Raw genomic sequence first — 12,427 nt, 5'->3', positions numbered from 1 at the left:
TCACTTTCTGCCATAAGGGTGGTGTCATCTGCATATCTGAGGTGATTGATATTTCTCCCAGCAATCTTGATTCCAGCTTGTGTTTCTTCCAGCCCAGCGTTTCTCATGATGTGCTCTGCATATAAGTTAAATAAGCAGGGTGACAATATACAGCCTTGACATACTCCTTTTCCTATTTGGAACCAGTCTGTTGTTCTATGTCCAGTTCTAATTGTTGCTTCCTGACCTGCATATAGGTTTCTCAAGAGGCAGGTCAGGTGGTCTGGAATTCCCATGTCTTTCAGAATTTTCCACAGTTTATTGTGATCCACACAGTCAAAGGCTTTGGCATAATGAATAAGGCAGAAATAGATGTTTTTCTGGAACTCTCTTGCTTTTTTGATGATCCAGCAGATGTTGGCAATTTGATCTCTGGTTCCTCTGCCTTTTCTCAAACCAGCTTGAACACTGGAAGTTCACGGTTCATGTATTGCTGAAGCCTGGCTTGGAGAATTTTGAGCATTACTTTACTAGCATGTGAGATGAATACAATTGTGTGGTAGTTTGAGCATTCTTTGGCATTGCCTTTCTTTGGGATTGGAATGAAAACTGACCTTTTCCAGTCCCATGACCACTGCTGAGTTTTCCAAATTTGCTGGCATATTGAGTGCAGCATTTTCACAGCATCATCTTTCAGGATTTGAAATAGCTCAACTGGAATTCCATCACCTCTACTAGCTTTGTTCGTAGTGATGCTGTCTAAGGCCCACTTGACTTCACATTCCAGGATGTGAATGATCACTCTAGGTTAGTGATCACACCATTGTATGGTTAGATCATATTTAATTTCGTAAGAAATCACCAAACTATCTTCTGAAGTAGCTGCAGCATTTTGCATTTCCACTAGCTCTGAATGAGAGTTCCTGTCACTCCACAACCTCACCAACATTCTGTGTTGTTAGTGGTCTGGATTTTAACCATTATGATAGGTGTGTAGTAAGTTGACTTTTTTTCTCATGTTCAGATGTGTTATCTCCAAATCAATGTATGAGAAATACATTTAACACTACTATTAATGAAATATATTGCAACTACAATCATTAAGAATCCTGCTGGAAAAAGACATTGAAAACAAGAAAACAGGCACTTATTAACATTATTGGGACTTCCCTAGTGGTCCAGTGATTAAGACTTCATACTGCCATGTAGGGGGCACAGGTTCCACGCCTGATGGGGGAACTAGATCCCACATGGTACATAGCACACTCAAAATATATTAAAAAAAAATTACACTTCTAATAACAATAATAATAATACATTCGTTTGTGAACAGTTTGAGTATATTTTGAAAGCAAATGCCACCAGCAAAACATTTACAAGATGCATCTCTGATGAACACTTATGAGCACTTATCTTCAAAAGCAGTAAAAGACACTGGAAGTCATCATATGGCAGTGCTCTCAAGAGGCACTTTGGTTTCCGAGCACTTGTTGCTGATTATTGATTGAGACTTTTCAATGGCTTTGTTCCAGGTCTTCCAGGTCGCTTATGTCATCATCAAGGCAGCTAATGCCCCTCGACCTGGAAACTGGATCTTGGAACGTTCTGTGGATGGTGTCAAGTTCAGCCCCTGGCAGTACTATGCGGTCAGTGACACGGAATGTTTGACGCATTACAACATCACTCCGAGACGGGGGCCGCCCACCTACAGGGCGGATGACGAAGTCATCTGCACCTCCTATTACTCCAGACTGGTGCCGCTTGAGCACGGAGAGGTAACGCGCCCCCTACCGGCTGGGAGGTCTGTTTTTCCCCACCTCCAATGACAACACAGCTGTCGTAGGAGCCAAAGCGGAGGACTCAAAATAAATCTCTCCTGGTGCAGATCACAGAGATCTTTAACTATTGAGATTCTGGAGCTGAGGTATCATTGCCTGCTGTCTACTGAAGCTTCATGTTGCCCCGGGCACATGTTATTTATTGGTTTCTTCCCTTCAAGGTCCCTCAACTTCACTCTGCTGTGATTTAATAATTCATCACGTCCTCCCTGGAGGATCCTTCCCATGACCCCAGGGCAACAACATTTGTTGATAGAGCTCCCAGTTTTCTCCAGGAAGTTCTCACTCTCCCTGGGGGTGTTGTGGGTTGGATATGGTTGATGAAGTGTTCCAGCTCCCTGCTCTACATGCCCAGACTGCACACACATCATTAAATCAGACTGTGATCAAAACTTAGTCGTGCCTTGATAGAATGCCTTAATGAGCTAAAACCACAAAAACCCTCCAAAAAAAGTGCTTTTTCACACAGGAACTCTGCAGCAGGCCCTGCATTGTTTCAAGAGCAGAGATGAGTTGAGAGAGTGGGAGTTACAAAGCTCCCAGGCACCTTTTCCCACTCTCCTCAGTCTATCCTTGACATTTAGACTCTGGTTCACAGATGCCTGCACATCCATGTTAAAATGCTCTCATCACACCAGGAGAAGTGTTTTGTTTAAAGGTTTCCTACAATCCCTGAGACAGTAGAATGAATGACTTTAATAAACTGAACTTGGGTTGTGATCATTGCTGTTCACAAGTGTCAATGAACATTAGATTTCTATAAGAACCTAGTTATTTGTTTTGATTTTAGATAATATCTGTAAAGATTATGTCCTGAATTTGAACCATCAGATTTTTTGGAATGCTTAAAATGGATATTTCTTTATTTTAATGTTTTATCTTTAGATTCATACATCGTTAATCAATGGCAGACCAAGCTCTGACGATCTTTCACCCAAGTTGCTGGATTTCACTTCTGCACGATACATCCGCCTGCGTTTACAGCGCATCCGAACTCTCAACGCAGATCTTATGACCCTCAGCCACCGGGACCCTAAAGACCTGGACCCTATTGTCACCAGACGAGTAAGTCAGGCCGGGCTCCTGACCTATGGAAAAACTTCATGTCATTTAAGGGAAATAGACATTTCTTCCCTGGTTGGCCTTTTTTCTTATTTTTGTTGACAACATTAAATGCCAACTTTAAATGAGGTAGAAGTTCTGATGTCCTCAGGCCCCCTTGTCTCCACTCATCCGATGACATCGTCTTGCAGGGGATGTAGTGGCCATTTCTTCATTCTGATCTGGCTCCACGACTGACCAAGCAAGTGAGAGTTGTTGGGTTTTTTTTTTTTTTTTCACTTTAAAGTTTAAACTTTGAGATATATGTATAGTAAATGTATAGTAAAGGTTCATAGGGACAGACGTTTTCAAACCCCTTGGATAAAGTAGGAATGGGACAACCAAGTTACAGGATAGCTGTATGTTTAGTTTTGGGGAATTTACTGAGACATCAAAAGCAGCTCTGCCATTCTGCAGCAGTGTGTGAGGGCTCCGGGTACACCACACATGTCCACACTGGGGTGTCGGTCACTGTCACCTCAGCAGTGCCGAAGTGCATGGAGGAGCATCTCCTTGGGTATTAATTTGTATCTCCTTGAGAATTATGTTGAGTTTGTGCTTATTTGTATCTGATCACATTTTTATCCATCTTTAAATTGGGTTAGCTGTCTTTTTATTCCTGAGTTATAAATATCTTTATATATCTTGTGTACAAATCCTTTGTCGGATGTGTCTCTACTGAAAATCCATTCTCCGTCCTCTGTCTCTTGCTTATCCACTTTCTTAACTATGACTTTCGATGAGTAGAAGTTTTAATTTTGATAAAATGCAATTTATCATTTTTTCCTCAGAATTAATCTTTCTATTCCTCTCTGAAAAATACTTGTTTACCCCAAGTTTACAAAAATATTTTCTGATGCTTTTTTGTAATAGTTTTATAGTTTTAGTTTTCACCCCTATTATCCATTCTTGTTCATTTTTTATCTGGTGTAAGGTAGAAGTTACATGGATGTTTTCTCCATGTGCACATACAATTGTCCCACATGACTTGTTGAAAATATATACATTCTTTTTTTCTTTAAATTATTTTGTGGCCTGTTGAAAATTACTTGACCTTATTATTGTGGCTGCATTTCTGGACACTGTACTGTTCTGATGATCTGTTTGTCTGTCTTTATGCCAATAAGGGTCTTTCTCCATTACTGTAGAAGTCTTGAAGTCAGGTACTGTAACAGTCCACTTCAGTTCTTTTCCAGGATTGGTTAGGCTGCTCCAAGTTCATTGCGTTTCCTTATGAGTTTTAGAATCAGTTTGTACATTTCTGCTGAAAGAAAGAAAGCCTGCTGAGACCTTCACCGGGAGTCCATTGATTCCATAGATCAAATAGATCAATTTAGGAGGAATTTTGGAAGACATTTTGATAGTATTGGATCATCCAGTTCACAAAGGTGCTATACGTCTCCACTTACGTCTGACTTCTTTCACCCCTCTTGGCATTGATCTATTGTTTATCGTCCATCTTTTGTTCAGTTTATATTTAAGTATTTCATGTTTTTGAATGTTAGTGTTAATGGCTTGCTTTCTAAAATTTGTTTTCCATTTGTTCATTCTAGTATATAGAAGTGTAATTCATTTTTGTTCATCCTGATTTACAAATTCTTGTAGCTTTTGATAGATTTTCTATGTACACAATCATTTTATCTACAAATGAAGACAGTTCAGTCTTACTGTGCCCTCTATTTGCCTTTGACTCCCTTTTTCTTGCATTATTGAACTGTATGGGTGACTAAAATGTTGACTAGAAATGGTGAGAGCTGATTTTAGGAGGAAACTGTTTAACTTTCCACAGTTAGATCCAGGTTTTCCATAGACACACCTTTATTAGACTGAAGAAGCTTGCTTCTGCTTCTGGTTTGCTGAGTTTTTTGAATGATGGTGTTGCCTTCTTTAAAATGCTTTTTCTGCATTTAATGAAAGGATCTTAGTTTTTCTCCTTTATTCTGTTAATATGGTGATTCACATTTATTGATTTTTACATGTTAAATTAACTCTGCACCCCTGGGATAAGGCCTATTTGGTCATGAGTTATCCTTTTTATATAGTGAAAAAGTGAAAGTTGCTCAGTCATGTATGACTCTTTGCAACTCCATGGACTTCTCTAGTCCATGGAATTCTCTAGGCCAGAATACTGGAGTGGGTAGTTTATATAGGGCTGTATTCAAATTAGGAATATTTTTAGAGTTTTCAGTAGCCTAGGTTTCGAATATGACTGCCTCAGTTTATGATGGAGCCAAGTTGGGAAATTCTTTTTCAACTCCTTTGGTTTCTATTGATGAGCTAATTTGAACATTATTTACTTTAATTGAACATAAATATTTTATTTATATTTATTTGTGCATGAAATATGATTTAAAAGGTATATGTGTGTTTTTGATTACCGATAGCAACTGAGGTATTTGTGTGGATGTCATTTTCTTTGCACTGAAATAGAAGAGCTTTTAATTTTTTTTTTAACTTTCTTTTTCCTTAGTATTATTATTCAATAAAAGACATTTCTGTTGGAGGAATGTGTATCTGTTATGGCCATGCTAGTAGCTGCCCATGGGATGAAGGTACAAAGGTGAGTAGTAGTATTTCACATTTTACTAAAACTTCAGAAGTTGTAGCTGTAATGTTGGCATTGTACTTTTTATTTAAGGCAAGTGTTGAAAGTTTTAAAATCATGCCACAAAAAGAGAACTTTTCAGATAATTTAACTGGTTTAATTTTTTAAAGACAGTTTAATTTTGCTTTGGTTGAAGAATACGTTTTAATTAAATCTTTCTAGGAATTATTTTTGTTGCAAAACAAGATATAACATAATATTTGCCATTTTAACCTTTAACTGTAAAAGTGTTCAATCCAGTGGCCTTTTGAATTTTAAAGCTCTTTTCTGTAAGATAGTAAGTGAAAATCATGTGCAGTTAGAAATTATGCTTATGTTTTTAAGAGTCCCTTCCTCTTTCCTTTCTGTGGTGCTAAATCAAGATAAAACAAAGTTTTCCTGTTTTAGCATCATATTAAGTGAAGAAGAGGACATTCTCTTTTCTTCTTCTCTTAAATAACTTACATGGAATTACTTTTTATTTTTTCCAAATCTTTGTTATAATTTAGCTCCTGAATAAGATTATTCTCTTATTAATGCTGAAAAATACAGAGATGAGTATCAAGAAAGTTATTCAGGAACTTCTCTGGTGGTCCAGTGGGTAAGAGTCTATGCTCCCAATGTAGGGGGCCCAGGTTTGATCCCTGGTCAGGGAACTAGATACCGAATTCTACAACTAAGAACTGATGCAGCCAAAATAAATTTTTTTTTTTAAAAGAAAGTTGCTCATAGGAGTTTCCAAACCTTTCAAGTCAATATATCTCTTTTGAAAAGTTTTTGTTAGTTAACCCATGTTAGTTTGTTTTATTTCTTCTCAATTCTGCATGTAACCAGGTTCTATGTTTATTTTTATCTTTAAAAATGAAATACCAATTTGCTTATATGTCACCATATATCCTCAACTGCAAACCCTTGCTATGTATTTGACTGTGATGAATTTTTCTTGAAATAAACTTAAGAAAAGCATGCAGGTCAATTTTCAGATGCAGTTTTATGTTCCTTATTGTCTAGAAATTCCAGTGTCAGTGTGAACATAACACGTGTGGGGACAGATGCAATCGATGCTGCCCTGGGTACCACCAGCAGCCTTGGAGACCTGGCACTGTTTCTTCCGGGAACACGTGTGAAGGTGAGGCCGCTCAGAGGTGCAGGGATGTGAAGTCTTCCGCCTTCATCTGCTTCAGTTCCCAGTGACTTCATATTTATAGTGTGTAATGGTTTGGAAAAGACCTTGCTGCTGGGAAAAATTGAGGGCAGGAGGAGAAGAGGGTGACAGAGGATGAGATAGTTGAATTGTATCACCGACTCAGTGGACATGAACAAACCCAGGGAGATGGTGAAGGACAGGGCAGCCTGACATACTGCAGTCTGGAGGGTTGCAAAGAGTCAGACACGACTTAGCAACTGAACAACAATAAAATGGTTTTCTTAGATATTCAAGTAACTCCCAAAGCTGCAGACTACTGTCATAAGACGTGAAGGATTGAGACCTGATATATCATTATGATTTACTGTTCATTTGATTTCCCTTACCATGTATTCATTTATTCTGTATTAATTTGGATTTAGATTTTAAATAGACAGTATATTCACAAGGTTCCAATATCTACACTATATTAAGGCATATTTATATATTTCTATCTCTACCTTTCTCACTTTGTATTATTTCCTAGTAGGTTCTTCCTGAAATGTTTATGCAAGCAAAGCATGTTAACACCTTACACAATTTGTGCATAGAATCTAATGTAATGTGCCTGTCGATCTGTGCATTGCTTTTATATTTAACAATATATCTTAAAGAAAATCTTTCCATGTTAACGGTATGAAATGCTGCTTTAAAAATAGTTGCACTGGGGAATTTCCCTGCTGGTCCAGTGGCAAAGACTCTGCATTCCCAATTCAGGGGACTCAGGTTCGATCCCTGATCAGGGAAATAGATCCCACATGCTGCAATGAAGACCTGGTGCAGCCAAATTAATTAATTAATTTTAAAAAATAGTTGTATTGAACTCCATTATATAGATGTAACATTATCAAAACATATACCTACCTATAGTATTTTGTTTGTTATCAGAGATGGTTAGATAGCATCACCCACTCAATGGACAATTTGAGCAAACCCCAGGAGATAGCGAAGGACAGAGGAACCTGGCGTGCTGCAGTCCATGGGGGTCACAATGAGTCACACACAACTTAGCAACTGAACAACAACAGCAAGTGTTCTGTTAGGCAGTGGTACAGTGGTTCACCTTCATCACTGACAAGTGAGCAGGTGCTTCTGCAGAGTGTGATCCCAGGAAAGAGGTTGATGGATCCAGTGGGTGTGCAAACTCATAAATCAGAGAGCTATTCCCCAGCGCCTCCAGAAGCTGGTCCATGCCCTACAAAATGACTTACTCTATAGTTTTAATTTATAGCCAGGCTTGCCTGGTAGCTCAGCTGGTAAAAAATCCGCCTGCAATGCAAGAGACCCTGGTTCGATTCCTGGGTTGGGAAGATTCACTGGAGAAGGGACAGGCTACTCACTCCAGTATTCTTGGGCTTCCCTGGTGGCTCAGCTGGTAAAGAATCCACTTGCAATGCAGGAGACCTGGGTTCGATCCCTGGGTTGGGAAGATCCCCTGGAGAAGGGAAAGGCTACCCACTCCGGTATTCTGGCCTGGAGAACTCCATGGGCTGTATAATCCATAGGGTCGCAAAGAGTCAAACACAACTGAGCAACTTTCACTTTTTGCAAAACTTAGGGAGGGAACGCTTGTGTTTATCTAGACCATGACGTCTATATTAACTGAGATATGAAAATATTCTCCTAGAATGCAATTGCCACAATAAAGCCAAAGACTGTTACTATGATGAAGATGTGGCCAATCAGAGGAGAAGCCTGAATATTGCTGGACAGTTCAGAGGAGGAGGGGTTTGCATTGGCTGCCTGCAGAACACCATGGGTGTTAACTGTGAAACCTGTGTGGATGGATATTACAGACCCCACGGGGTAAGAGTGCGGATGGATATTACAGACCCCACGGGATAAGAGTGTGGGTGGATATTACAGACCCCACGGGGTGAGAGTGTGGATGGATATTACAGACCCCACGGGGTGAGAGTGTGGATGGATATTACAGACCCCGTGGGGTAAGAGTTGGCTGTCACCCAACTTTGTGGTAGGAAAGAGCCTCAGACCACCACACAGAACCACAGCACTGGAGACATTTTCTTCTATAACATTTGTCTGTATTCTTTTTTTGACTGAATATTTATTAGGGAGTCTTTTATAATCCAAGCAATTGAAGGCATACAAAGGTGAAAAACCATTTGTTTTCGAGGAACTTAAAACTTGATTGGGGAGACAGATGTGCCCAATGGTTAACTATAAAATCAATCACCAATTAAAGGGCTGAAATAGAGGTACAGGCAGCCAGCTGTGAAGATAAGGAAGGTTTTGAGTCCTGACCATTTCTCACTTGTTTTGTTTTCTGGTTCAGAATCCCTTTATTGGAATGCTAGTAAAGGGTATGTGCATGTAATTATAAGGATTCCGGTTCTTAGGACCTTTCTTAGACTATGACTCATGATTTTTCTTCTGTCCTTCTACTGGCAATTGCCCTGGGAATACCTGCCACTTAATCTTTGTTTTTTAGCTTATAGTGTTCTTCAATATAGATATCCTGCTCTATTGTCCTCTATTCTGGCTCAGACTAGGATGTTTGGTCACTGCTACTTAATTTGAATTCAGAGCCCCCTGGCTGCATCCTTTTGGAGTTTTGTGATACTCAATGTTTACGCGGAGGGTCAGCCAATAACTGAAGCAGCTGTCTCCTGCTCAAAGGAAGTGCTCACTTCTCACTTGACATGTAGCTGACATGGGAATCCCGTGGTGGCTGGGTTATAGGAGATGCTTCTAAATAACTCAGGGTCACAGCAGAGCTAGGGGGCCTGAGAGCTGTGATAATGGGAAAGGAGGACACTTCGCTAATGATGCCAGCGGCTGTCACCATCAAAAGGATGTTTGGTCTTTTCTGGCTTGACCTACATACCCTGGGTACACAAAATCATGGTGATAGTCACATCTGGGATGAAAAATTAACACTTTGTCATTGATGTTATTGTCAGTGTTAATGCTAAGATTGCTGTTATTTCTAGCAAGATAATCTAGGACAACCTCTGCCTTTCAGGTGTCTCCTTATGAGGACCACCCTTGTCGCCCCTGTGACTGTGACCCTCTGGGGTCCCTCAGTTCTGTCTGTATTAAGGATGACCTTCACTCTGACTTACACAGAGGTACTTGATTCATTTCTGTGCTCGTAATCCGTGTGTGTGTGTGTGTGTGTGTGTAAGATTGCACCTAGCAAGACTGTTACCATTGTGTAATAATTTGGTGATGATTCTCTATTGATGTTTTGCTTATCAAATATTTATGAAGCACCTACTACTATGTGCCAGGCAGTTTTTTAGGACCTGGGAACATATATATATACAGTTGAACAGATGACCAAGGTCTCTGCTCACAGGCAGACACTAAATGAACAAGTCCATGAATAATATAAAGCCAAGTCTCGGTGCCCTGGGCATAAAGCAAAATTACTAATTGTGATGAATTTGAGGAAGGGAGGGGTGGAGATGGTGATGTCAAGGTGACGAAATGACATTTGAGAGGTTAATTGAGCTTTTGATGAAAGAAGAAATGAGGCTCTGTTTCAAGTCATATGTGGAACAGTAAATATCAATCACTGCATTTAGCTCTCAGAAGACAGGCAGAGGCTTAAGCATACATCCCCCTACAACACAAGCAAATCCTCCAGGTAACCTTGTAAATGTCAGTGTTCTTTCCGTTTCCCAAATTGGCAAATGGGCGTGCAAATGCCAGAGTCCCCTGAATAGGCTGTATCTGCTCAGAGACCCCTGCGGCCCCCTCCGGTGCTCAGTCGCTGGCAGTGGAAGTGGATATTGATCACCTGAGAAGGGTGTGCTCACTGTGGGGCCCGCTGGTTGAGGGGGGAACTAGTGATTCATATGGAGAAGGCAATGGCACCCCACTCCAGTACTCTTGCCTGGAAAATCCCATGGATGGAGGAGCCTGGTAGGCTGCAGTCCATGGAGTCACTAAGAGTCAGACATGACTGAGTGACTTCACTTTCACTTTCTACTTTCATGCATTGGATAAGGAAATGGCAACCCACTCCAATGTTCTTGCCTGGAGAATCCCATGGACGGAGAAGCCTGGTAGGCTGCAGTCCATGGGGTCGCACAGAGTCGGACACGAATGAAGCGACTTGGCAGCAGCAGCAGCAGTGATTCATATCTGCAACACACGATAAGATGATGCTGATGATGACAGTTACCTTTGATTGGGTTCACTAAAAAATATACATGATTTTAATTTTTAATCATAGCAAGTAAAAGTTATTTTACCCACTCCACAGGCAAGGAAACTGTAGCTCAGAGCACTTGAGAAACTTGGCCAAGAGTCTGCAACTTTCGAAGCTGGCATTAAAGCAAAAGACAGTGCTTATCACCCTCCACCACTGGCTTCTGTGCTTTTTCCCTAAAAAAGAATTTTCTGATATAATTGCATACAGTATACCCATTTAAAGTGTACAGTCCATTGTTTCACCACAATCCAGTACTGGAATATTTCCATCACCCTGTAAAGAAGCCCCCCGACCCATTGGCAGCTTCACTGCCTGCTTCCCTTCACCCCTCCCCTGCCCCGCCCCAGCTCTAGGCAACCACTGAGCTACTTTCTTTCTAGAGATTTGCTTATTCTGGCCATTTCATAGAAATAAAAGCATAGAACATGTGGTCTTTAGTGACTGGCTTCTTTCAGAAATCATACTATTTTCAAATTTCATCCCTGTTGTAGCAGATCGCAGCATTTCGTTCTTTTTTTCTTGCTGTATAATAGTCCATTGTGTGTGTGTTTAGTTTACTCATTCATCAGTAGATGAATATTTGAGTTGTTTTGACTATTGTGAATAATGCTGCTATGAGCCTTTGTGTTAAAGTTTTGGGGAAGACATATGTTTCCATTTTTCTTGGGTAGATACTTCAGAGTGGCATCTCTAGATCTTATGGCTACACTATGCTTAGCCTTTCAGGGAGGAACTGAATGGTTTTCAAAAGCTACTGCATCATTTTACAGTTACATGTGTTTTCCATCTTTTCTTTCTTTAAACCAGGGGTGGTTGTCAACTATGTTCTATGGGCCATATCTGGCACCACTGTCTTTATAAATAAAGTTTTATTGGAACAGAGCTGTTTCCATCTGTTTATGTACCATCTGTGGCTGCCTTCAAGCCATATGGGCTGAGTTGAATAGTTGCAGCAGAGACTGGCCAAAAAGCCTACAGTATGTACTCTCTGGCCTTTTATAGAATAGTTGGCTGGCCCCTGCTTTAAACCCCTTTTACTTTCCTGTTGGATCATTTTGCCACTTTTCCTTGCAGGGAAGTGGCCAGGTCAGTGTCCATGCAAGGAAGGTTATGCGGGAGAGAAATGTGATCGCTGCCAATTCGGCTATAAGGGTTACCCGGAGTGTGTGTCCTGTGACTGCAACCCAGCTGGCAGCGTGAATGAGGAACCCTGCTCTGAGTCTTGTCTCTGTAAGGTATGTATGACAGTAAATAATCTTGAGCATTCATTTACAAGATGAATAAAGTCCTCTTCAGATTTTAAAATGCTTGAAAGTTTGGAAAACATAGAAGATTTAAGACAAAACGATACGAAAAAGCCATTTCAGTATAACAACCAAGCTCTAGATCCTTAGCTTCAGTCTTGAGTACAAAATCAGATGATAATATTTCAGACTATCTGGAAATTGTGACATCATGAGGCTTTGCATTTGTCTTTTTGTTTACCTATGTATGGGTCACCAGACATGTTTCCCGCTAATGTCATGTCGTTCAGTTGTTCAGTTGTGTTCGACTCT

At 40.3% G+C, this 12,427-nt stretch overlaps 1 protein-coding gene across 1 annotated transcript in view; it reads left to right on the top strand.

Moving 5' to 3' along the window:
* Positions 1-12,427, top strand: part of LAMA1 (laminin subunit alpha 1) — a 116,829-nt gene that overhangs the window by 32,317 nt on the left and 72,085 nt on the right. The window contains exons 4-10 of the mRNA XM_055559307.1: positions 1,512-1,754; positions 2,703-2,882; positions 5,389-5,478; positions 6,514-6,631; positions 8,316-8,494; positions 9,675-9,780; positions 11,946-12,106. Coding sequence (XP_055415282.1) covers positions 1,512-1,754; positions 2,703-2,882; positions 5,389-5,478; positions 6,514-6,631; positions 8,316-8,494; positions 9,675-9,780; positions 11,946-12,106 — 1,077 coding nt within the window. The remainder of the gene's footprint in view (positions 1-1,511; positions 1,755-2,702; positions 2,883-5,388; positions 5,479-6,513; positions 6,632-8,315; positions 8,495-9,674; positions 9,781-11,945; positions 12,107-12,427) is intronic.

The sequence above is a fragment of the Bubalus kerabau genome, chromosome 21, assembly GCF_029407905.1.
Source record: "Bubalus kerabau isolate K-KA32 ecotype Philippines breed swamp buffalo chromosome 21, PCC_UOA_SB_1v2, whole genome shotgun sequence".
Lineage (NCBI taxonomy): Eukaryota > Metazoa > Chordata > Mammalia > Artiodactyla > Bovidae > Bubalus > Bubalus kerabau.
Note: the sequence above shows the minus strand (reverse complement) of the source record. Positions and strands in the feature narration are given on the sequence as shown.